The sequence below is a fragment of the Somniosus microcephalus genome, chromosome 1 (genome assembly GCF_052327205.1).
Source record: "Somniosus microcephalus isolate GS21.2 chromosome 1, FLI_Smic_1.0, whole genome shotgun sequence".
In the NCBI taxonomy this organism is placed as follows: Eukaryota; Metazoa; Chordata; class Chondrichthyes; order Squaliformes; family Somniosidae; genus Somniosus; species Somniosus microcephalus.
In genome coordinates, this window is record NC_140987.1 from 249,650,057 (window position 1) to 249,677,276 (window position 27,220).

Consider the following 27,220-nt stretch of genomic DNA (forward strand, 5'->3'; position numbering starts at 1 on the left):
TGAAACTGTTTTATGATGGGTACATTATGGATGATTTAACAAGTCTGTGATTCCAGCAAAGGGATCTCACCTACCAGAAGTGTACATATCGGAATATTTACACTTATACTGCCCCTGGTCTTCTGACCATTTTAAAGGTCAGGATGTGAAAGAATAAGCAATATACCTATTCTGAAAAATACATCATTCTATAAAAGAATTCTGACATACTGGGCTTGAAAATCTAAAAGCCTTAACAATGGAGAAGCTGTAAACAGCATACAGGCTATTGAGATAAGATAATTTGTTGACACTGAATCAATAGCCTTGTTGAAACAGGAGGTTGGAGGCTCCTGACATCTGAGTCTTTGGAAAAAAGACAATGGTACACCCAGTTAAGGTGTTTTAAAGTACACTTAGTAAACAAACACAGAAAATTAAGAAACATATGCCTTCGTGGGAATGGCATCAAGTGGGGGAGGCACCAGCCATCACATTGTTTTTGTGTTGAACTTGGAACACCTAGGAGACATGAGTCTGTGTTGCAACCAGCTGAGGTGACTTAAGAGTTGCATAGAAGACCTTGGTAAGAATGACATCAAATAAATGCACCTGCTGTTACATTCAAACACCTAAAGGAGAGACACGAGTCTGCATTGCTACCAGCTGAACGAACTGTAAGAATAGCAGGGGCCAGCAGAAAAATGACTAGAGATAATTAGCTTACATCAGCAGAAAACTTCAAAGGAAATACCACGGAGAAAAGGTATAAAAATTGAACTTTCAAATGGGAAGATAGATTCGCTTGAAGGGGCAAAGCGATTCTCAGCTTCAGAGGCAAGCTCTGTAAGTCTTCAACTCTTTGTACCTCGGGGATCAAGGTATTGTATTTAATTTTGGTGGATATCCTGGAATAAACTAAGAACTGTAAAACTAAAGAAGTTAAGATTTGAGAATAAGGATCTTTGATAATAGAATTGTAAGATTTTTGTATTTGGAACTGTTAATGTTGTGATTGAATCACCAACTGTAAATTACATGTCGGTTCTTTAATAAATCTATATATTTTTAGAATTGTCTCACATAGTACTTCTGTATCAAACTCGCAAACTCAATCTCTGTACACTCTTTGGTGAGGAGTTGCAGAATACTGGGGGAGTTTTCCAGACCCTCATAATATCCAGAACGTTACAGTCTAGCTAAACTTATTAAAAGTGCTATCTGGAGGATGGTAACATCTTCAGGTTGTTCCTTTCCTTTAGGGAGAGATAGTCTGGACTTTTTGACCCAATTAAGTGTCTTTAGGATTCAGCTACCTCTAACTTTAGTTGAAAGTGAACGTCTGGGGAATATGCCTGATCTAGGGTAGCCCTAAAGGGGCTAGGACTAGTAATTATCCCTTCAAGGAATCACGGGCACTGTGTGTGAGAGTTGCGATAATGCTCTGTCAATGCACGAGACTCACACTGGGGGCTTGTAAAATTACACTAATTGTACCAGTGACAATGGTTTTAATCACACTAATGTTCCTCCACAGAAATGTTATAAATACAGCGGTACACAGATTGAAGTAGTGCTGGCCTCCAGTTTGCATTTGGTGTATTTCCATCACATTGCCCACCTGTACCATATGTACGAGGAACCCTTACCCCGGTGTTCACAGGCTCCCAGCAGGTTAATTATATTTGGGTGATGTCCAAGTCTGCACAGAACTTCCAGTTCACCAGCAAAGTCCCGGTGATCATCTTTGGAGGCATATTCTACAGGAGAAATAAGAATCACAGTTAGGGCTGGGGCAGAATTAGTTCCAATAATACCAGTGAGTTTTAACTTTCAATTGCAATTGCTAAGAATGAACAAATGGCTAAATTCATGGTACCATTTTCTCACTGTTTCATGCACCAATCAACAACAACTTGCATTTATACAGTGCCATTAATGTAGTAAAACGTCGTAATGTGCTTCACAGGACCGATTATCAAATAAAATTTGACACCGAGCAACATAAGGTAATATTAGGACAGGTGACCAAAAGCTTGACCAAAGAGGTAAGTTTTAAGGAGCGTCTTAAATGAGAGGTAGAGGCGGAGAGGTTTAGGGAGGGAACCCAAGCTATTTTCCCTTGATTGACTGGGCTCAGCAGGCCAATTAAGGGACACTTGGTTACTGGTGACGTCAGTGATTGACATTTCATCTGTCAAGAGCTTTTGACAGATGAAAAATCAGCGTTTGACAGCTGTGAAGCTGTCAAACACTGAATCTGTCTTCTAACTTGAGTCCTTCTACTCAGACTCAGTTAGAGATCTCTCCAGACCAGAAAGCAGAATGCTGCAGATTTTGACATTTCAGCAGCCATTCTGCTTTCTGTGCCGATGAACTGAGGGACTCCCGAGAACTGAAGGGAGGAAGCCTGCAGGAGAAAGTAAAGGTAAGTAAAACTTATTAAAACACTTTACACTTACCTCACACACTTACCTCTGCACACATGCACCCATCACTCACCTGCACAACGGCCATTTCGACCCCTCCAAACCGATGGTCCACCTTGCTAGCTTGGCGTGGTTCGGAGCCATCAGGAAGCCCACACTTCAAGGCTAAAAATAGGGATTAGGCACTAATCCCCTTCCCGCCTCAGGGAGGCGGCTCCCAGCACAGGTTGGATACCTGCCTCCTGGGACATTGGCACGGAGGCGGGTTTGGTTCGTGCCCCCCGATTCTGCAATTTTCCCACCACTCCCTCCTCCAAACCCGCCTCCACGGGGCTTGGAAATTCGAGCCCATAGAGTTAGAAAGAAACTATTTCCTCTGGTGAGGGAGTCCAGAACAGGGAGGCATAACTGTAAAATTAGAGCTGGGCTGTTCAGAGGTGATGTCAGGAAGCACTTCTTCACACAAAGGATGGTGGAAATCTGGGACTCTCTCCCCAAAAAGCTGTTGAGGCTGGGGGTCAATTGGAGGTTGCAAAACTTAGATTAGATTTTTGCTAGGCAAAGGTATTAAGAGTTACAGAACAAAGGGGGGTAAATGGAGTTATGATACAGAGCAGCCATGATCTAATTGAATGGCGGAGTAGGCTCAAGGGGCTGAATGGCCTCCTCCTGTTCCTATGTTTGTGCATTGAGTGGTGCTGGAGTTTTGGTAAGTGGGAGAAAATCATTTAAGTGTATTTTGTGAATTTTAGTGTGTTAAGAAGTCAATTATTTGAAGTAAGTTTAATTTTTTAAGGGTATATTAAACTATTGGGCAGTTTAAACCGGAAGTAGAATCCGGGTATAAAAGGGGAGGGGCTAGTGCTGTGCACGGAGTGCTTTGTGCATTGAGTGGTGCTGGAGTTTTGGTAAGTGGGAGATTCAGGCAAGTGGGAGGTGAGGGAGTGTTTTCTGCTCTGTTTTTCCCCCACTCCCAGGCTTAGACAGCACTGCGGAGGCGGAACAGCGAGACGAGTCAACCAAACGGGCCCCACAGGCAGTATTCAAGGAGGAGGTTGGTGATCAGCTGGTTGGTTGGTTTTCTTCCTTCTCTTCTCTTTTATACCTTTAAGTTGGTAAGTCCTATTGAATAGTGGTGTGATATTATCATCTATATCCGGGCAGGGTCTTCATAACTAATAAGAAGAAATTTAATTAATTATATAGAATGGAGCAGGTGATGTGTTACTGTTGCGAGATGTGGGAGCCGGTGAACCCCATTGAGGCTCACGGTGATTACATCTGCGACAAGTGTTTGCTGCTAGAGGAACTCAAGTTCCATGTTATGGAGCTTGAGACCGAGCTTCAGACACTGCAACACATCAGGGAGGGGGAGAAGTTCCTGGACTCTATGTTTCAGGAGATGGTCACACCTATGAAGTTAATTACTGCAGATCTAGTCCGTGGTCAGGGACAGGACGGTGTGACTATGAGTGAGGAAGGTACAGGGATCCAGGATGTAGTGTTGAAGGAGACGCAGCCCTTGCTCTTGTCCAGCAGGATCGAGGTTCTTACTCCCTGTGAGGGCGGGTGCAGGGACTGCAGGGAGGATGAGCAACCTGGCCACAGCACCGTGGTACAGGGGGCCATTCAAGTGGAGGGAGTAAAAAGAAATGTTGTAGTGGTAGGGGATAGTATCATTAGGGGGATAGGGCTCTCTGCAGTCAAGAGCGGGAGTCCCAAAGGCTGTGTTGCCTGCCCGGTGCCAGGGTTAAGGACATCTCTTCTGGGCTGGAAAGAAACTTGGAGTGGGAGGGGGAGGATCCAGTTGTCGTGGTCCATGTTGGTACAAACGACGTAGATAGGACAAGGATGACGGTTCTGTTAAAGGAGTATGAGCAGCTAGGGGTCAAATTAAAAAACAGAACCTCATGGGTAATAATCTCTGGGTTATTACCTGAGCCACGAGCGAATTTGGCTAGGATAAATAAAATTAAAGAGTTAAATGCGTGGCTCAAAGACTGGTGTGGGAGAAATGGGTTTTGCTTCTTGGGACACTGGCACCAGTACTGGGACAGGAGGGAGCTGTTCCGTTGGGGCGGACACCACTTGGCCAGTGCTGGGACTAGAGTCCTGGTGAATCATACAACTAGGGCTGTAGAGAGGGCTTTAAACTAATTAGTGGGGGGGAGGCTTCTAGAGAGCAAATAATAGAAATGACAACAGAGAAGGTCATAGACTTAGGTAGCAGTGGGGGAATTAAAAAAACATGTCAGGAAGGGACAGAAGGTATGGAGTAAAAAGTAAAGTACTAAAAAGGGAAAAAACAGGAACTAAGTGTTACAAAACATATTTGAAAGTTCTTTATCTGAATGCACGTAGCATTCGTAACAAAATGAATGAGTTAACGGCACAAATAATGACATATGGGTATGATCTTGTGGCCATTACAGAAACATGGCTGCAGGGTGACCATGACTGGGAATTAAACATACCAGGTTATTTAACAATCAGGAAGGACAGGCAGGAAGGGAGAGGAGGTGGGGTGGCTATGTTAATAAAGGAAGGAATCACTATAATACAGAGAAATGATATTGGGTCAAAGGAGCAGGATAGTGAAACAGTTTGGGTGGAGATAAGGAATAATAAGGGGAAAAAAACATTAGTGGGTGTAGTCTATAGGCCTCCGAACAGTTGCAACTCTGTTGGACGGAGTATTAATCAGGAAATAGTTGAGGCTTGTAATAAGGGAACAGCTATAATTATGGGGGATTTTAATTATCATATTAACTGGACAAATCAAATTGGGCAGAGCAGCCTTGAGGATGAGTTCATTGAGTGTATTAGGGATGGGTTTCTTGAGCAGTATGTAACTGAACCGACCAGGGGGCAAGCAACCTTAGATTTGGTCCTGTGTAACGAGACAGGATTAATTAAAAATGTCCTAGTAAAGGATCCCCTTGGAATGAGTGACCATAACATGGTTGAGTTCCATATTCAATTAGAGGGTGAGAAGGTTGGATCTCAAACAAGCGTGCTGAGCTTGAATAAAGGAGACTATGAAGGTATGAGAGCGGAATTGATTAGAGTGGACTGGGAAAATAGATTAAAGGGTAAGATGGTACATGATCAGTGGTGTACATTTAAGGAGTTATTTTACAACTTCCAAAAAATATATATTCCACTGAGGAAAAAAGGGTGTAAAAGAAAAGATAGCCATCCGTGGCTAAGTAAAGTAATTAAGGATAGTATCCGACTAAAAACAAGGGCATATAAGGTAGCCAAATCTAGTGGGAGGATGGAAGATTGGGAAGTCTTTAAAAGACAGCAAAAAATAACTAAAAGATTGATTAAGAAAGGGAAGATAGATTATGAAAGTAAATTAGCAAAAAATATAAAAACAGACAGCAAAAGTTTCTATAGTTATATAAAAAGAAAAAGGGTGGCTAAAGTAAATGTTGGTCCCTTAGAGGATGAGACCGGGAAATTAATGGTGGGAAACATGGAGATGGCAAAAACACTGAACAATTATTTTGTATCAGTCTTTACAGTAGAGGACACGAAGAATATCCCAACACTGGACAAACAGGGGGCTCTAGGGGGGGGGGAGGAACTAAATACGATTAAAATCACTAAGGAAGTGGTACTTGGTAAAATAATGGGACTCAAGGCGGATAAATCCCCTGGACCTGATGGCTTGCATCCTAGGGTCTTGAGGGAAGTGACGGTAGGGATTGTGGATGCATTGGTAATAATTTTCCAAAACTCACTGGACTCAGCAAAGGTCCCGGCAGATTGGAAACCTGCTAATGTAACACCCTTATTTAAAAAGGGTAGTAGGCAGAAGGCTGGAAACTATAGACCTGTTAGCCTAACATCTGTGGTTGGTAAAATGTTAGAGTCCATTATTAAGGAGACAGTAACAGGACATTTGGATAAACATAATTTAATAGGACAAACTCAGCATGGTTTCATGAAGGGGAAGTCATGTTTGACAAATTTGCTGGAGTTTTTTGAGGAAGTAACATACAGGGTGGATAAAGGGGAACCAGTGGACGTGGTGTATTTAGACTTCCAAAAGGCATTTGACAAGGTGCCACACAAAAGATTATTGCTCAAGATAAAAAATCACGGGATTGGGGGTAATATTCTGGCGTGGGTGGAGGATTGGCTCTCTAACAGAAAGCAGAGAGTTGGGATAAATGGTTCGTTCTCAGATTGGCAACCAGTAACTAGTGGTGTTCCGCAGGGGTCAGTGCTGGGTCCCCAACTCTTTACAATCTATATTAACGATTTGGAGGAGGGGACCGAGTGTAACATATCAAAGTTTGCAGATGATACAAAGATGGGACGGAAAGTAGCGAGTGAGGAGGACATAAAAAACCTGCAAAGGGACATAGACAGGCTAAGTAAGTGGGCAGAGATTTGGCAGATGGAATACAATACTGGAAAGTGTGAGGTTATGCACTTTGGCAGGAAAAATCATAGAGCAAGTTATTATCTTAATGGCAAGAAACTGGAAAGTACTGTAGTACAAAGGGATCTGGGGGTCCTGGTGCACGAAACTCAAAAAGTTAGTATGCAGGTGCAGCAAGTGATCAAGAAGGCCAATGGAATGTTGGCTTTTATTGCTAGGGGGATGGAATATAAAAACAGGGAGGTATTGCTGCAGTTGTACAAGGTATTGGTGAGACCGCACCTGGAATACTGCATACAGTTTTGGTGTCCATACTTAAGAAAAGACATACTTGCTCTCGAGTCAGTACAAAGAAGGTTCACTCGGTTAATCCCGGGGATGAGGGGGTGGTCATATGAGGAGAGGTTGAGTAGATTGGGACTCTACTCATTGGAGTTCAGAAGAATGAGAGGCGATCTTATTGAAACATATAAGATTGTGAAGGGGCTTGATCGGGTGGATGCGGTGAGGATGTTCCCAATGATGGGTGAAACTAGAACTAGGGGGCATAATCTTAAAATAAGGGGCTGCTCATTCAAAACTGAGATGAGGAGAAACTTCTTCACTCAGAGGGTGGTAGGTTTGTGGAATTTGCTGCCCCAGAAAGCTGTGGAAGCTACATCATTAAATAAATTTAAAACAGAAATAGATAGTTTCCTAGAAGTAAAGGGAATTAAGGGTTACGGGGAGCGGGCAGGAAATTGGACATGAGTCTAGGTTCGGAATGGTCATGGCCCTGTGGGTAGTGGAGTGGGCCCAGGGGCCGTGTAGCCTGGTTCTGCTCCTACTGTGTTCTAATTCTGTTAGATTTCAGGAGATGGTTTTATTCCTGTTCCTGGCTGGGGTGGAGATCGCCTTTACAGAAGGTAAGTACTGTAGAAAATATAGGGACAGAGTGATCTCCTGGAAGAATTTCGATCGCCTAGATGGGTCAGAGAGGAATTTCCCAGATTGTTTTCTCCCAAATTGGCCATTGGGTCTTTATCTGGTTTTTTGCCTCTCCCGGGAGCTCACATGGGTTCGGGTGGATGCAGAGTGATAGAAGATTTGAGGTTAGGATCGGATCAGCCATGATCTTATTGAATGGTGGAGCAGGCTCGAGGGGCCGATTGGCCTACTCCTGCTCCTAGTTCTTATGTTCTTATGTTCTAATATAAAAATTATTATTCTTTGTCAATGAAGGAGATTTTTGACATTGTGGCTATCTTACCTTTCATTCTTTTAATGGCAGCATTCATCTTGTGCCCGTCTTTCTTAATTCGGGCCTTCAAGACTTGTCCAAAATTCCCTTCACCGATAATGTCTTCAAATTTGATGTCATCCCATTGGAGGACGGGATAGACGATTGGCATTCGCAACTGAGGTTTTGGTTTCCTGGACAGAGTGAGGGTCCCTGAATTAAACTGAATAATAGGCTCCTCCCTCTTCAAAGGAAAGAAAAGGCAGGTTGAGAGTCAATCTGCTAGACAAAAACTTAAAACTACTAAAATGATTTACTCTAGTGCAATTACAAAAGTCACGCCAAGAATTTCCTCTTTGGGGCAGAGATCCGGTAGGGCAGGACTTCAGCTGCCCCTCAAATCCGCCTCCACCGTGGCCCATTTGCATGGATCGGGGTTCATCATGTATGGACTGGTGTGCTCCCAGAGGGATTCCCACTGTCAAAAGGGAGCCCAACAGTGCAAGGCCGCATAGTGCTGCAGTAGGGATAGACTGCAGCACCAGAAGAGATGACGAGGGATCATCAAGGCGCCAGAGATGCCCCAAAGGTTGCATCAAGGCTCTCACTGAGGGGCTCAACTGAGACCGAGGCCTTCAGCAGCGGAGTGCTTGGCCTAACTTGGAGGGAGAAGAGGCTGCTACACGGCCCTCACCCTCAATTAGTACATATCAGGGCCTTTACCATCGTGTCTTGGGGTCTGCTACCACCTTGGACATGGCATCCCTGAAGAGTGGCGGTGAGGGCAGTGGGTCCTTTGGGGGAAGGAGGGGGAGCGGCCAGTTGCGATACCGTTGGGGCAGCGGGAGGGAAATCTCCATCATTCTCTGCCATCTGATGCCACCAGATTTTGTGCAAGATGGTGGGGTGACATCAGGAAGCACTTCTTCATGCAAAAGGTAGTGGAAATCTGGAACTCTCTCCCCCAAAAAGCTGTTGAGGCTGGGAGTCAATTGAAACTTTCAAAACTGAGATTGATAGATTTTTGTTAGGCAAGGGTTACAAAACCAAGGCGGGTGGATGGAGTTAAGATACAGATCAGCCATGATCTAATTGAATGGAGGAACAGGCTCAAGGGGCCTCCTCCTGTTCCTGTAGTGGATCATTGTGTGGCAATGATGGTTCAGTATGGTTGGCTGGACAGATTTAATCAACATAAATTAATATATTTATACCAATGTTATGTTGCTGACTCCCAGGAGTTATCATTGAGCTCTGTACAAACTGGAACATTTTACTAATGGGAAAATCTTGGCAATATCCTGCTGTAGGGGAAATAATGCTTTCGAATCAGCAATGTTTGGTCACGCGAACCTACCGAGCTGTTTTGAAAAGCTTGCACCATTCTCCGTTGGAAGTTGTTTCTCTTGAAGTGAAGCACGATGCAAAAGGCCAATAGGATTGTCAGGCAAGTCATTCCCGCTGAGCCCAGGATGGCATAGAGAAGCAACCTCCCCTCGTGTTGGCCTCTGTAGTATTCAGCTGGAAAAAGACAGTGTCAACACTCATATACATCTCAGAGACTTTACACTTTATCAAAATCATCATAGAATCATACAGCACAGAAGGCAGCTCATCGGCCCATCGTGTCTGTGCCAGCTCTTTGAAAGAGCTATTCAATTAATCCCATGCCCCTGCTCTTTCCCCATAGCCCTGCAAATTCAAGTATGTATCCAATTCCCTTTTGAAGTTACTATTGAATCTGCTTCCACGACCCTTTCAGGCAGTGCATTCCAGATCATAACAACTCGCTGCGTAAAACAATCTCTCCTCAACTCCCCTCTTTTTTTTTTGCCAATCACCTTAAATCTGTGTCCTCTAGTTACTGACCCTCCTGCCACTGGAAACAGTTTCTCCTTATTTACTTTATCAAAACCCTTCATAATTTTGAACACCTCTATTAAATCTCCCTCTAACTTTCTCTGTTCTAAGGAAAACAATCCCAGCTTCTCCATATAACTGAAGACCCTCATCCCTGGTACCATTCTAGTAAATCTACCTCTGCACCCTCTCCAAGGCCTTGGCATCAATGTTCCTTGTAATTTATGGGGAGCCACGCGGCACATTTAAAATACTGCGCATGCGCGGTTTTTCTATTTAAAAGTCGGCAAGCCGGCTGCGCAGGTCCTTCAGATTTTGATAAAGCATGGCTGCTCTTAAAGGGAACATTGCTCGACATCCTTGTATAATTGGTATATGGGGATGATATCCCTGTAAACTGTATAGGGTGGGTTTCCAACTGTTGATATTTTTTATATAGGTGAGGTGATACATTCTGGTAGGAAGAATGAGGAGAGACCATACATACTAAATGGTACAATTTTAAAGGGGGTGCAAGAACAGAGAGACCTGGGGGTGCTTGTGCACAAATCTTTGAAGGTGGCAGGACAGGTTAACAAAGCAGTTAATAAAGTATGTGGGATCCTGGGCTTTATAAATAGAGGCATAGAATACAAAAGACAGGAAGTTATGCTAAATCTAGATAAAACACTAGTTTGACCCCAGCTAGAGTATTGTGCCCAATTCTGCGCACCACACTTTAAGGAGGACGTGAAGGCTTTGGAGAGGGTACAGAAGAGAGTTACTAGAATGATTCCAGGGATGAGAGAATACAGTTACCTGGATAGACTGGAGAAGCTGGGGTTGTTCTCCTTGGAGCAGAGAAGGCTAAGAGGAGATTTGATAGAGGTGTTTGAAATCATGAAGGATTTAGATAGAGTAAATAAAGAGAAACTGTTTCCAATGGCTGAAGGGTCGATAACGAGAGGGCACAGATTTAAGGTGATTGGCAAAAGAATCGGGGGGGGGGGGATGAGGAAAAACTTTCTTACACAGAGAGTGGTTAAGATTTGGAATATACTGTATACTGCCAGGTAGGAATCTGGATACAGATTCAACAGTAGACTTCAAAAGGGAATTGGATAAATACTTGAAGGAGAAAAAATTGCAGCGATATTGGGGAAGAGCAGGGAAGTGGAACCAACTGGATTGTTCTTCGAAAGAGCTGGTGCAGACTTGATGGGCTGAATGGCCTCCTTCTGTACTGTACTATTCTATGATTCTATAAGTCACATTTAGGGGATTGTTAATATCAGTTTGTAAATTCCCACACTGATTTAACAAAGTGCTTATTCTTTTACCCTAATGAACTAAAGCATCAAGCTAACCAGTTATTTGGGATTTTAGGCATATTGTGAATTCCAAATGATAAACTCTGGAGATAAAAATGACTCTCGGATTGAAGTGGACAGAAAAGCAGGCGCTACCTGCTCGCAATTTCCCAGCTCCCTACGAACACCAGGAGCACTCGACAACACAATCACACTGTAAATGTCAAGTAATAATTGTTAAACCACATCATCACACAGCAACACGGAGTGCACTGGTAGTAGCTGTTACATCCACTGCCATTCCTCAGAATGATGTAAAACAAATTGTCAGCACATTAAATGATTGTGACCAAGAGTTGCCTCGGAAACAAGAGTCACTTTGTCTTATTTTGTATTGTTTCAGGCAGAGTCTGATTCCTATATTGCTTGTTGATTATGATAAACATGCTTCCAATCAGTCAGGATGGCCACAACAATTTGTAATATAAAAACAAAACCTTTTATTTATTTTCTGTATGAGTCAGCTATTATCACGTCAAACAATAAGCACTGAATAAAAGCAGAAAGAATTCAGTTAATATTTTATACATATGAACAAACATTTAACATTCCTTTGTCCGCTAGTTTAACTGAGGTGTTAAGCAAGTTAAGATAAGCAGCTTCACGCCTGCGCTCAAATAACAGACTGAGGCATTTCATGTAAGTGCATTAAACAGTCTTTACAATTTCTTATATACTTATCTGGAGTTTATCGATGACATGTATACACACAGCAGACGTGCACGCTCACATGTTGCACACTTATTACGAAAGGTGAGGAGACTGTACCTGCAGACTCCTGCAGCGTATGTAGTTCCATGGTTGGGTTAGGGTAACTCTCCCCAATGTTATTCTTTGCATAGAGTTCCACCAGGTACGGTGAATTTGCCTCCAGCCCTCGCAGCTGAAACTGTGAAACAATGTTGTCTCTCATTTTGATTTCTGTCTCTTGGGTGTAATCCTCTGCCCCATAGATTTTGTATCGTATAACGATGGAAGATATGGAGTTGCCGGCTTCAATTAACCAGGAGATGAAAGCCGAGGAGTCGGAGATGTTAAAAATCTTGACGTTGGTAGGAGCGGGAGGCCGTTCTGTCAGAATCAATGGGATCTTGGTGTTAATTGCACTGCACTCGGCTTTCAAACCGACTTATTGAGGGACCACACTGACAGTGGAACCCTGGTAAAGTCTAGGTGAATGAGCTACAATTTCAAAGGTGGTGCAGGACAGTGAGGGTGTATGTACACAAGTGTTTGAAGGTGGCAGGACAACTCGAGAAGGCTGTTAAAAAAAATCATACGGGATCCTTGGCTTTATTAATAGAGGAATAAATTACAAAAGCAAGGAACCTTTGCAAAACAGTGATTCGGCCTCAGCTGAAGTATTGTGTTTAATGCTGGGCACTACACTTTAGGGAGGCTGTCAAGGCCTTAGAGGGTGACTTACCAGAATGGTACCAGGGATGAGGGACTTCAGGTATGTGGAGAGACTGGAGAAGCTGGGATTGTTCTCCTCAGAGCAGAGAAGGTTAAGGGGAGATTTGATAGGGGTGTTCAAAATCATGAAGGATTTTGATAGAGTAAATAAGGAGAAACTGTTTCCAGTGGCAGGAGGGTCTGTAACCAGAGGACATGGATTTAAGATAATTGGCAAAACAACCAGAGGGGAGATGAGGAGAAATCTTTTTACGCAGCGAGTTGTTATGATCTGGAATGCGCTGCCTGAAAGGGCGGTGAAAGCAGATTCAATAGTAACTTTCAGAAGGAATTGGATAAATACTTGAAGGGGAAACATTTTGGGGAAAGAGCAGGAGAGTGGGACTAATTGGAGAGCTCTTTCAAAGAGCCAGCACAGGCACGATGGGCCGAATGGCCACCTTCTGTGCTGTATCCTTCTATGAACATACAACTTGGTTTAAAGCAATGAGAAATATATTTTTTATATTATTGCCAGTGAGTCCCCTTGTTCCCGGTTGGTCTGGGGAAATGCTGCGTCACTCAGCTGTGTTTGTTGTAACAGATTGTGTGAGATTGCAGCGCCCCCTCTGGTACAAATAGGAACAGGCATGGTTTTTGGAGCTTACAGTGCCATCCACTGGAGGAGGTAAGAACAGCAGGCATTACTGATACATTCTAGAGAGCTAGAAATTTGTCTCGGGCAGTGGTGCAAAATGGGCGGTATCAAATCGGCCGCCAGTTATACGCAGCGCCTGCTAATGACTGCAATGGAACTGAACATCAGGCGCTGTGTATAACGGGCGGCCCTTCCAATGCCGCCCGCTTTGCACCACCGCCCGAGATGAATTTCTGGGCCACGGTTTCCACCACATAAAATGGCCGTGGTTAAAACAGGCAGTTGCTTACATCGGCCAAAATGCAGTAACATTAGCCATTTGCACGAAGGTCAAATTCAAAAGTTGCCAGTAATAGCGTCTTAAGTGTTCCATTTATTTCGGGCAGAAACAGCTGTATTTACTCGCCTGGGATATTTGTATGAGTGAAGTACACATGAAAAGCTGATGCATGATTAAAATATATTTATATTTAACAAAAATTATGCTTCATGCACAATAATCCCAGCAGCTGAAATTTAGTGCCCTAATGAGGCGTTTGGGGTGTTTAAATGGTTGTCCTGCTCCCAGGGTGAGGTTGGCGCTGCAGAGTTTGGGGTCGAGGGTTCGGCAGTAAGGAGGTTCATTCAGGTAGTGGTTCAGGGAACAGCGGACGCTGATGAGCGACAATAACATTCTTGTAGCACTACCACATTATACCAGCCATCGTGTATACTGGGCAAATTGCATACACACGAACCCACCAGCAGTAAGTGGTAGGGACTGTAAATCCTAAATTCTGGGGGCACCCTTTCATTCCATAGGTCTGAACTGGATTCAAATCCAGGCCCCAGAGTTAAAGGGAGAGTAAAATCTGTGCCACCCATTCCCTCTTCTTGAAAGCATTAATAAGAAATATAACAGGAAAATAATGTATTAAATTAATATAAACATTTAGCAGTTGAATTTCTATAGAGCTCCTCGCATACAGGAAGAGGTCTCAGAGCACTTATATATAGTTAAAGTAAATTAATAAATGTAATAAATTAATTCATTTATATAAAGCTGCAAATCAAGTCTTATTTTTGATGCAAGATAGGAGTTCAGGTAAGGTATCGTAGAATTACATAGAATTTACAGCAGAGAAACAGGTCATTCGGCCCAACTGGTCCATGCCAGTGTTTATGCTCCACACGAGCCTCCTCCCACCTTACTTCATCTCACCCTAGCAACATATTTCTCCCTCATGTGCTTATCTAACTTCTCCTTAAATGCATCTCTGCTATTCGTCTCAACTACTCCCTGTGGTAGCGAGTTCCACATTCTAACTACTGTACTCTCTGGGTAAAGATGTTTCTCCTGAATTCCCTATTGGATTTATTAGTGACTATCTTATATTTATGGCCCCTAGTTCTGGTCTCCCCACTAGTGGAAACATCTTCTCTACGTCTACCCTATCGAACCCTTTCATAATCTTAAAATCCCTATCAGGTCACCTATCGAGCTTTTTTCCAAATTATATCAATGAACACAAACCCCAGAAGCAGTAATTGGGAAGGGAATAACTTACTGTTGCTGTATGTCCATGATGTCACCATGTCACACCACTCTCCTACCGACTTGGTTTGTGCTCGCACGCGACACTGGTACTGCTGTTTAGGCTGTAGGCCCTCGATTTCCAAGGTGGACAAGTTCCCAGGGACCTCCAGGGCGGTAGGCTTCCCTTTACTGTCATTGGTGGTATGACACTCAACGTGGTAGGTGAGTTCCTCCAGGGTCTCAGGGACTGGCTGCCACGTTAACCTAAGGGACGTTTGGCTTTTGGGCAGGACTTTGAAACCCAGTGGAGCAGGGAGACCTGTATCACACGCGCAACAAAGAAGAACAGATACTTTAGCTAGCGACTGTTTGCGGTTATCGACACTTTCACTGTTTATTAATAAGGATAAAATGCCATTGATTAAAATTTTAAAATGCCAGTCCTTTTATTGGGATAGTCTTAAGAACAATCATTATCATTTTGTTTGAAAACAGGGAATAAACATTACTTTAAAATCAGTAAAGCCTTAGAAATTACTGATGGTGATATAACTGTATAAACACTTAACTTGTCTGACATTTACTTACCTGCAATATTAACAGAGGTGTTAAATTTATTTATTTTAGCAGGTTAAGGGCTCGGATAAAACAGTGGATAGATAAATGAAATGTGAACATGTTAAGCAAGCTCCCCTTAATATTGACAACTGTAATTTCTAGGCTATTATTTCCACTGTAGATCAAAACTGTTTAGATAAACCTGCTACAAACGGTCATCCAAACTCGGCTGCCCGTATCCTAACTTACATCAAGTCCCGTTCACCCAATAGTCCTGTGCACGCTGACCTACATTGGCTCCCGATCTGGCAATGTCTCAATTTTAAAATTCTCATTCTTGCGTTCAATTCCCTCCATTGGTGGCCGTGCCTTCAGCTGCCTGGGCCCTAAGCTCTGGAATTCCCTCCCTAAACCTCTCTGCCTCTCTACCTCTCTCTTCTCAGTTAAGATGCTGCTTAAAACCTACCTCTTTGACCAAGCTTTGGGTCACCTGTCCTAATATCTCCTTATGTGGCTTGGTGTCAAATTTTGTTTGATAATGCTCCTATGCAGCACCTTGTGATGTTTTACTACATTAAAGGCGCTATATAAATACAAGTTGTTGTTGTTAAGTGTGCATACTTGCACTCAAATTTACTGGGGTCAAAAATCTGCAGCCCTTTGTGTTCCTGGAGGTTTCCTCACATGGCCTCCCATTTCCTAACGCCCCACCCGGTCAAACAGCCTTTTAGTCCCATCTTCAATATTCTTTATCATTAATAAACAAAAGTTGTGGAATTTAAATTCAATTAAATAAATCATTGAAAAAAGCTGGTATCAGTAATGGTGACCATGAAACTATCGTATTGTCGTAAAAACCCATCGGGTTCACTAATGTCCTTCAGGGAAGGAAATCTGCCGTCCTCACCCAGTCTGGCCTATATGTGACTCCAGACCCACAGCAATGTGGTTGACTCTCAACTGTCCTCTGTGGTTCAAGAAGGCAGCGGCTCACCTCCACCTTCTCAAGGGCAATAAATGCTGGCCTTGCCAGTGATGCCCACATCCCATGAATAAAAAAAAACTCTGGTTGGCTATATTCCTGGCGGTTTCATCACATGACCTCCCGCATCCAACCGCCCCGCCCTACCCGGTCAATCTCCAAGACTTTTATAGTTAATAAGGAAAAGTGTTCAAAGCAAATTTAAAAATCCCGCAATTTTGTTTTAACTCCCCAGGTGTTTGCTCGCAGCGGTGTCTGGGAGATTAATCTTTAATTCCTGGAGACTCCAGGACAATCCTGAAGGATTGGCAACCCCAAGGATAGCTTGTTTAAGGGCTAGTGTTATAAAGATCTTTCTCCATTTGTATAATTGCCCTAAATTTTCGTACAGAACTGTTACAAAGCGCTCATAGGAGTAATTAGTAATAAAACAGGTGCGCTCCATTACTTGGGCAGTCAGTCCAGAAACTTGCCACTGGGCCAGGGTGTCCTTCTCCCCCATCTCCTGGCCGGCTCAGCTGTACGCACACGTTGTACTGGCGCATTGGTTGTAGATTATCCAGCTTCACCACTTCTGATGAATCTGTTACTGAAGGTAAAAGAATATACACCTTATTTTGAGTCATTATAGCAATTCACTGAACCAACGGTACTAGCAGGTCTGAAGAACTGCAGAATTAACCTTCCCACCCCCCTCAATCCCCAACCACTCTGATTCACAGGAACAGCATGTAGGCCTTTCGTGTTTTGTTGTGTGTTTTTGACAGCACCTTCCAAACCCGTCATTGCCACCATCTAGAAGGTCAAGGGCAGCAGATGCATGGGAATACCATCACTTCCAAGTTCCCCTCCAAGTCACACACCATCCTGATATAGTGGCTGTTTCTTCATCGTCGCTGGGTCAAAATCTTGAAACTCCCTCCCTAACAGCACTGTGGGAGTACCTTCACCATACGGACTGCAGCGGTTCAAGGCGGCGGCGCCATCTCAAGGGCAATTAGGGATGGGCAAGAAATGCCAGCCTTGCCAGTAACGCCCACATCCCAAAAATGAATATTTAAAAAAGCTCTATCTTCTTAATCTCAATTCCCTGCCCTATCTTAATATCAGTTACTTTATAAGTAAGAATCTATCTCCCTTACTAACTGGCTGAATTGATTTTATATCACTAGCCTTTCTGCAATAGTGCAGTAGTGCATTCTGCATTCTTCGTAACAAGAATTTGTTTCTGCATTGGTTTTAGTTGGCTTAATCTGAATTTTAAGACTATATAATCCTTGTTCTGCTAGAGGTACGAGTCATTCATTATCTACCCTGTTCATTCCCTTCATTACTATGAACATCTCAATCAGATTATCGATTGACTTTCTCATCTCTGGGGAGTATAATAAGTTTACTCAGTCCCTCATCATTGCTAAATCCCTTTTTTCTGGGAACTATTCTGATAAATCATCACGGGACCTGCCCTCAGGTGGATGTAAAAGATACCACATCACTATTTTGAAGAGAAGGGGAGATCTATCCGAGGTCCTGGCCAATATCTGTCCCTCAAACAGCACCTAAAAATCTGATCATTTATCTCATTGCTGTTTTGTGGGAGCTTGCTGTGTGCAAACTGGCTGCCGCGTTTCCTACATTACAACAGGGACGACACTTCAAAAGTACGTAATTGGCTGTAAAACGCTTTGGGATGTCCTGAGGTTGTGAAAGGTGCTGTATCAATGCAGACTTTCTTTCTTTTGAAATCCATTAATTGTTTCCCAAGTATTAGGTAAGATCTGCTGGGGAAAATCTTCCTCTTCACCACATGGGAGGAAATCTAGCGGAGTGGATCGCCGCCCGTTATCGAACCATCCAGATATAGAATGCGCCCGATATAGAGCCCGCCCGTAACAGTACTGCCCGATATAGAAACCGCCCGTCATAGAACCCGCCCGATATAAAACCCGCCCGATATAGAACCCGCCCGTCATAGAACACGCCCGTAACAGTTCCGCCTGATATAGAACCCGCCCGATATCGAACCCGCCCGATATCAAACCCGCCCGTAACAGTACCGCCTGCTATAGAACACGCCCGATAGAGGACCCACCCGATAGAGGACCCGCCCATTATGGAACCCGCCCGAGAGGACACGCCCGATACGGAACCCGCCCCCCACCCCCCCGGTATGGAACATGCCCCCCCCCCAACCGATATGGAATCCTCCGTCCGATATAGAACACGTCCGATATAGAACACGTCCGATTTTTATAACACTAATTTGCATTATATTTTGAGACATCTGTTCAACAGATTAAAAAAAATTATATTATCTATTGGGACATCAGATCCAGGAATTGTTTCTGATTTAAAATTCCTTAGACGCCAATCATTTTTTGTGTTGTTATTTTTATATATATATTTTTTTTTATATATAGTTAATTACTCCTAACTGAATCAACCTATAACTGACAATCTTATTAGGAAGCGACTTGATATATGGGAGCGAGTTATCAGTGATAGCATTTTTATGAATGAAATCAATGGCATCTTCATACACTTCAATGAATTAACTTATGATTGATGTGTTCCAATAGTTCTTCCCCTCCATATTAAGAATGGCTGACTTAATATAACAAAAATGGTGGGCTTATGGCCATCTCCTGCTCCTAGAAATGTTTATGTTTTGATATTACTCATGTTTACTCTCTTTTTGCCTTGGTCTTTCCACATCACAGACCACCCTCACTGAGAGGAGGTACATGCAACCTGCCCCTCGGTGTCTGCCAATATTACTCTGTGACAGGACACATGGAGATCTGGGAGAGCAATGTGGATGACTTGCCAATGACTTTTCCTCCCTTCCTCTCAGAAAGTGCGTGACCTCTGCTCACCAAGATTGCAAACTTAGCCTGTGGAGAGTGCAGGTATGAACCAATACATTACCGTTCCATTAGAGCCCCTATGTTGCTAACATTAGAAATACTGTCAATTCCTCTAATCAAGATGAGACCATGTAGAAACTTGTCCTTACCTTCAACCGATGACCATGACTGATATCCTCCAGCGGGTTTGTACAGGAGTCTTGTTAGGATGATTGGTCCATCTCCAATATGTGGCTCAATGTTGACATTAACAACAATATATCGAGTGCCACTGTTGGCCTTAGTCGGAGGGGTCTGAGGTGAAGGAGGAACTGTTGAAAGTGCACATTTGGCAGTAAGTTAAGACAGCACTGATGGAAAACTGTTGAAGAAGCATATCTTAGAGGGTCACCAAGGGGAAGCATGGCAGTATGCACTAGAAACATTTTGTTATGTAAATAACACCTAATAGATTTTGAACGCTTTATATCTCCTTAGTTTTTGTTGGGGTAAGGACATGTTAAGGTAACAACTGAAAGTAGGACATTATAAGATGGCAGTTAAGCTACAGTAGATGGTAATATATGGCATGTTGCACTGGTCAGAAAAGCAGGTTGTTAATTCTGTAATAAGGGGCGAAGGAATCGGTTTAGTTGCATGTATAGTGACAATTGTAAAGGTATTCCAGAAGAACATGTTTATGATGCTGCTACACTTGGCAAATAGAGTCATTCTTTTATCAAGATATACCAGAACTGAGAAGTTATACCGATCAGGAAATATTGAACAGGCTGGGCTCTTTTCTCTAGAAAAGAGAAAAGACAGGACTGACCTGATAGAGGTGTTTAAGATTATGAAAGGGTCTGACAGGGTAGACATAGAGAAGATGTTTCCAATTGCAGTCAAGATCAGCAGTAGGGGCTATAAATATAAGATAGTCACGAATAAATCCAAGATGGAATTCAGGAGAAACTTCTTTACCCAAAGAATGGTAAGAATGTGGAACTCGTTACCACAGGGTGTAGTTGAGGTGAATAGCATAGATGAATTTAAGGGGAAGCTAGATAAGCACATGAGGGAGAAAGGAATAGAAGGATATGCTGATAGGATAAGATGAAGTAAATAGAGTGGTAAGAAGCTCGTGTGGAGCACAAACACCAGCACAACCTTGTTGGGCCCAGTGGCCTGTTCCTGTGCTGCACATTCTATGTAATAATAACCTACCTTTGACAGACACATTAAATGGTCTCACAGCGATTCCAACTGCTGTTTTGACACGGCAGACCCACTCTCCTGAATCTGACGGTAACATTTTCAACACTTTGAAGAGCGTTATGGTGTGGTTGACTGGATGCGTTATTATCTTTGTGGTTGTAGGCTGGAATGGAGAAATAACAGACTGTGTAAGGGATGATTGGTAAATGCAACATCCTTCTCAAGTACATGTCAGAAGGGGAGCATTCATATAGTTTCAGTAAAACACTTAATAGGGCCTGAACTGGTTTGCTGCAAAGTTCAACATCTGCAGTTTCAGTAATACTTATCAGCATACAGGAAATGGATCCATTTGTGCTGAGCAGAGTCAAATTATTAATCATGCAGGTCACAGATTTAAGAAAATTGGCAAAAGAATCAGAGGTGAGATGAGGAAATTTTTTTTTTTTTTTACAAATCAAATCAACTTTTATTGTCATTGTTAGTGCACAAGTGCAGTACAACGAAATGTAGGCTTGCGGCTCCCGAGAGTGTACATTTGGATTAAGACATTTAAACATTCAACATACATTTGGCTTGTAGTATATTAACATAAACATAACCATAATAAAGTGCATTGGCAGATGTGCAGGCTTTAGAGTTTCTTTGTGGAGTTCAGTAGGATGACAGCCCTGGGAAAGAAGCTGTTCCTAAATCTGGTCGTACGGGTGCGAATGCATCTGTAGCATCTCTCAGATGGCAGGAAGGCGAACAGACTGTGGCTGGGGTGGGTAGGGTCTTTGATGATGGACTGTGACCTCCGTAGACAGCGTTTCTGGTATATGTGCTCTATGGTCGGTAGCCGGGTGCTGGTAATGCGTTGGGCAGTTTTGACTACCCGCTGCAGGGCTTTCCGGTCATAGTAGCTACAGCTGCCATACCATACTGTGATACAGTTTGTCAGGATGCTCTCTATAGTGCAGCGGTAAAAGTTAGAGAGGATCAGGGGTGACAGGTTACATCCCTTCAGCCTCCTTAGGAAATATAAGCGCTGCTGGGCCTTCTTCACCAGAGAGGAGGTATTGAGGGACCAGGAGAGGTCTTCCGTGATGTGGACTCCGAGGAACTTAAAGCTGTCCACCCTTTCCACCACAGCCCCATTGATGTGGATGGGGGTGTGACTTCCGCCTTTTGACTTCCTGAAGTCCACAATGATTTCTTTGGTTTTCTGCATGATGCTATGATCTGGAATGCTCTGCCTGAAAGGGCAGTGGAAGCAGATTCAATAGTAACTTTCAAAAAGGATTTAGATTAATACTTGAAAAGGAAAAAATGTGCAGGGCTATGGGGAAAGAGCAAGAGGAGTGGGACTAATTGGATAGCTCTTTCAAAGAGCTGGTACAGGCATGATGGGTGAATGGGCTCCTTCTCTGCTGTATGATTCTATGATTATCTTAAACAGATTTCCGTCCCAACCAAATATTTAAAAAAATCAAATCAGTGAGTATTGAGCAACATTGAAAAAAACACTTAAAATGCATTCTTTATATTATTTCACAATATTTTGTGTGATTTTACTTTCAATAATACTGCATTATGTTTCTGAACTTCGTCCAAAGTAACCGAAAGAGAAAATTACTGCACAGGATCGATAGTGCATCCTTGTAAGTTTGCATTGAGCACAGTCAATCTTCGTGAGGTGAGCACTTTGAAACACTTGCACCAAATTTTACTACACTTTTCAGGAAAAACACTGACCCCGCAATCAACTGGAAATATGGCCAAAATTAGCACTGACAATCAGATTAGATTCCAGGTTGTAGGCATATATTCACAAAACTGGATGATTTGAACACTACTTGCACTCTGAAAACATTTTGTGTTGATTCCTTCTTAATGCAGCTGGTCTAATTCTTGCTTTTTCCAAGTGTCATGCATTGTGCTTGCTTTTTAAAAAAATTAAGAATTGTGCTAAAACATACAATATTGGCTTTTGACATTGCATGCTTGTTGACTTCAATGCGATGAGACAGAGGCTGTCCACAGTAAACTGGGCAAATCTGTTAATGGGTAAAATGACAGATGATCATTCGGAGTTGTTCAAGGAAGAATTTAAGGTGACAGAGCCAGTTTGTACCACTGAGGGGCAAGAGCTTTGCTTTCTAAAAAAAAGCCATGGATGACTAAAGAGGTAAAGGACAACATAAACTAAGAAAAAGCATGCAAAAAATAGCACAGATCCTGGCAAATAGGATACAAACAAACAACAAAAGGTGACAAAACAGATAGTAAGAGCTACAAAAAGGGAATATGAAAATAAACTTGCAAGGGATATCAAAATCAACACATTTTTTTCCAACAATGATATTAGGAAAAAGAGGGTGATCAGGAGCAATGTTCCCTCTAATTTTGTTTGGCCCTGTGCGGCCCCTTTAAGGGGCTGCATGGGCCATTCAAAATACCGCACTTGCGCGGTTTTTGTATTGAAGCCAGCAAGCCGGCTGCGCGGGTTCCCTGGAGCGCTGTGCGGCTGTGCAGCTTACTGGGAACATTGGTCAGGAGCAATGTTGGTCCCATGAAAACTGATAACAGTGATATTGTCAATGAAAATAAGGAAATGGCGGACATGTTGAATAGTTACTTTGCGTCAGTATTCACAGTAGAGGAAGAAGATAGCATGCTGGACATCCCAAGGGATCTAATATTGAATCAGGGACAGGGACTCACCAAAATTAATGTAATCAAAATAACAGTAATGAAGAAAATAATGTCATTAAAGAGTGACAAATCCCCAGGACCAGATGGTTTCTATCGTAGGGTTTTAAAGGAAGTAGGTGAGAACATTGCACAAGTCCTAACTATAATCTTCCAAAGTTCTCTTGATTCAGTAATCGTTCCTTTAGATTGGAAAACTGTGCATGTCACTCTGCTATTTAAGAAAGTGAGAGGGGGAAACCAGGGAATTATAGACCAGTTAGCCTAACATCTGTTGTTGGGAAATTACTAGAGTCTATAATGAAGGATAGGGTGACTGAACACCTTGAACATTTTTAGCTGGTCAGAGAGAGTCAGCATGGATTTGTAAAGGGTAGGTCATGCCTGATGAATCTGATTGAATTTTTTGAAGAGCTAAAGTAGTGGACTGGAGAATATGGATGTTATTTATAGGTTCTTCCAGAAGGCATTCGATAAGGTCCCTCATAAGAGAATGTTAGCTAAAGCTGAAACTCATGGAATTCAGGGCAAATTATTGACCTGGTTATGAAATTGGCTGAGCGGCAGGAGACAGAGAGTAGGGATAATGGGCAGGTACTCTAATTGGCAGAATGTGACTAGTGGTGTCCTGCAAGGATCTGTTTTGGGGCCTCAACTATTCATTGTTGTGTATGTACCTTTAAGGGAAGAACTGGTTTTAGACTGCAGTACCGGCAGTGACCACCCCTGTATAAATGGCCCTAGCAGGCTTCTGTATTTCAGTCTGACGTTGCCCTCCTGTTCAGTAAAGTACCTGTTAAACTGTTCTCCCGAAGTCCGTGTATTATTGAGGCGCGGACTTTACAGTGGCGACGAGTAATTTCGAACGCACCTGAGTGTGGCATCATCTCACGGGGATCTCGCCCTGAGAGGAGGGTTCTTGGAGGTCGTAGTCTGAGCAACGGGCGTCGACCGCGGGCAACCGCCCAAAGAATTCATCGGTGTTCGGAGAATTGCGGGAGAGACTGTGGAGAGCTGTGCTTGGCTCCCCAGTTAAGGTGTTCCAGCAAATCGTGCTGGTAGCAGGTAGTGCGCTGACCCTTCCGGACTGCGGCGGGCTCAAGCTCGATCGAGCGGCTCTACAAAACGGGCTGTGCAGCGTCGCCGGGAAAAGAAAACAAGAGAGAGGGTGAAGCGCACAGGTGCTCAAGAACTGGGCAGCGGAGAGAAAATCATCGGGGGGGGGGGGGAAGGAAAGCGAGACGCGCCGAAGCCGCGGGTCGCCGCCATTACCCCATAGAATGCTAGGAGCAGTGCGGCAGCAAGGGGAAGAAGGAAAAGCATGGGAGGCGCCATTTTATTCCATTGGGGAAGAAGAAAAATCACGGGAGGCACCATTTTAAATCACCCAAGATGCCGAAAAGTGGCAGTATCACTGCTTTCGACAACGAGGTAGAAGACTGGACCACGTATGTGGAAAGAATTGAAGTGTACTGCAAGGCAAATGAGGTGGCCGATGGAAAGAGGGCGTCGGTATTATTGAATTTGATGGGCGCGAGTACGTACGGCCTATTGCGGGATTTAATTACCCCAGCTAAACCAATGGAGAAAAGTTTTGAGGAGATTGTTAATACCTTACAGGAACACCTAAACCCTACACCGCTGCTGATAGCAGAAAGATTCAAGTTCCATAAAAGAAACCAGCACAAAGATGAGAGCAATGCTGACTGTCTTACGGAACTACGCAAGTTATCGAAGCACTGCCAGTTCAGAGCAGGACCGGCAGACACCTTGCGGGATAAGTTTGTCTGCGGGCTCCAGAGTGAAGGAACCCAGAAATGACTACTTTCAAAAAAGGACCGGACGCTAGAACAGGCTTTCAGCGTGGCAGTATCCTATGAAGCAGCAGCACGGGGAGCTGCGGAAATACAACAGAAACCATAAGAATACAGCGCTAACGAAATGGCGTATGGAGCAGAAAAGTGCTATCGCTGCGGCAGAACAACCCATGAGCAGAAGGACTGCTGGTTTAAGGACAAAGTATGCAGGCAATGCGGAAAAATGGGACATATAGCAAGAGTCTGCAGGTCGGGAAAGAAAACCAACACGACAAGAACTACTAAGGAACAGTACAGGAAAGTAAAGAAACTGACAGACAGTAGTTCGGAAGATCAGGAGAGTGATAAGGACTCCGGGAGCAGGAGACTAAGTTGTCTAAAGTTACACGTGATCGCAAAGGAAGATCACCGAACCATTTGGGTCACCCTCATGATAGCAGGGTCCCCAGTAAAGATGGAATTGGACACAGGATCAGCCCTAACTGTCATGAATCGATGAGACTATGAGCGGCTATTCTCACACATACCCTTAAAGGACACGTCCATTGTATTGAAGACATACACGGGGCAAAAGGTCTACCCCAGAGGAAAAATAAGGGTGCCAGTTGAATATAACGGAAAGGAAACACAGAAACTATATATGTATATACTACGAGATGGAGGACCACCATTATTGGGACGTGAATGGATCCGAAAAATACAACTGGATTGGCATTCCATTCTGGCGTTAACTGTGACTGACAAAAAGGATGATGACGTCGCACCTGGACATCTGTCACAAATTTTATCTGACGCGGAAGAGGAGTTCCAACAAGGACTTGGGACTCTAAAAGGAGTAAAGGCAACCATAAAGATTGAGGATAACGCAAACCCAAAATTTTTCAAGGCCAGACCGGTGCCATTGAAGCTGAACTGGAGAGTCTGGAGCATTCGGGTGTGCTGTCCAAGGTGGACTGGAGCGAGTGGGCCACACCCATTGTTCCTGTAATGAAGAAAGCATTGAGCAGCATGCCTGGGGAGCCAAAGAAGGTTCGCATCTGTGGGGACTTCAAGGTGACTGTGAACCCAGTCTTGCACACAGTACAGTATCCACTTCCGCGGATAGAAGATATTTTTGCCTCACTATCTGGAGGGAAACGTTTTACAAAGATTGATCTGGCCCAAGCGTATCTACAAATGGAGGTGGAAGAAGCACCTAGAAAATACCTCACGATAAACACTCACAAAGGCCTTTACCAGTACAATCGACTGGTATTCGGGGTAGCATCGGCCCCGGCTATTTGGCAGAGGGCAATGGAACAAGTCCTGCAAGGGATCCCGGGGACCCAGTGTTATTTGGCCGACATCCTGGTTACGGGCGAAAATGACAATGAACACCTTGCCAACCTGAAGCAGGTGCTCACGAGATTACAGGGATATGGGCTACGAGCCAACCGCCCCAAATGCGAGTTCTTCAGGAGACAAATCTCGTATTGTGGCCACATGATTGATGAGGAAGGGTTGCATAAGTCGCCGGACAAGATTGAGGCTGTAGTCAAGGCTCCAACACCGGAAAATGTGTCGCAACTGAGGTCGTTCCTCGGGTTGGTGAACTACTACCATAAGTTCTTGCCGAATTTATCTACAATTCTGCACCCACTGAACACCCTGCTGCAAACTGGAGTGACATGGAAATGGAGTGATGAGTGTAAGCGTGCCTTTCAGGAATGTAAATGCCTAATCACTTCAAAAGAAGTATTGGCCCACTACAACCCAACACTACCGATTCGGTTGGCATGTGATGCGTCACCCTACGGCATTGGAGCGGTACTGTCACACAAATTCCGTGATGGTTCAGAGAGGCCAATAGCTTTTGCGTCGCGCTCGCTAACCTCAGCCGAGCGTAACTACACCCAGATTGACAGGGAGGCCCTCAGCCTGGTGTGGGGGGTGAAGAAGTTCAATCACTATCTGCACGGGCAGAAATTCACCCTACTGACTGATCATCAGCCCCTGGTCTCCATTTTTAACCCAAAGAAGGGCGTTCCGGTGATGACGGCGCAACAGCTGCAAAGATGGTCACTTTTTCTAGGGGCACATCAGTACGACAGAGTACAAGGGTACGAAACAGCATGGAAACGCTGATGGGCTGTCGCGCCTACCGTTGCCTATGGTAGAAGAAACACCAGCAGTGGACCCTGTTGAGATATTCCATGCGACCATAGTCGAATGTTTGCCTGTTACAAGCTCGAGTATAGAGAAGGAAACCCGAAATGACCAGACACTCTCTCGGGTCTACGATTTGACGGTGAAGGGATGGCCAGCATA

General features: G+C 43.8%; 1 protein-coding gene across 4 annotated transcripts in view; it reads right to left on the reverse strand.

The window, feature by feature from the left end:
- Window positions 1–27,220, reverse strand: part of tek (TEK tyrosine kinase, endothelial) — a 170,070-nt gene that overhangs the window by 19,368 nt on the left and 123,482 nt on the right. For 3 of the 4 annotated variants that reach the window (XM_085991812.1, XM_085991805.1, XM_085991799.1), the window contains 8 exons: window positions 20,412–20,565; window positions 19,358–19,519; window positions 16,790–16,930; window positions 14,833–15,120; window positions 12,001–12,303; window positions 9,381–9,544; window positions 8,054–8,267; window positions 1,629–1,739 (listed from right to left, as the gene is read on the reverse strand). In XM_085991812.1, the coding sequence (XP_085847938.1) occupies window positions 1,629–1,739; window positions 8,054–8,267; window positions 9,381–9,544; window positions 12,001–12,303; window positions 14,833–15,120; window positions 16,790–16,930; window positions 19,358–19,519; window positions 20,412–20,565 (1,537 nt within the window). The remainder of the gene's footprint in view (window positions 1–1,628; window positions 1,740–8,053; window positions 8,268–9,380; window positions 9,545–12,000; window positions 12,304–14,832; window positions 15,121–16,789; window positions 16,931–19,357; window positions 19,520–20,411; window positions 20,566–27,220) is intronic. The other variant, XM_085991822.1, reaches the window with a different exon arrangement.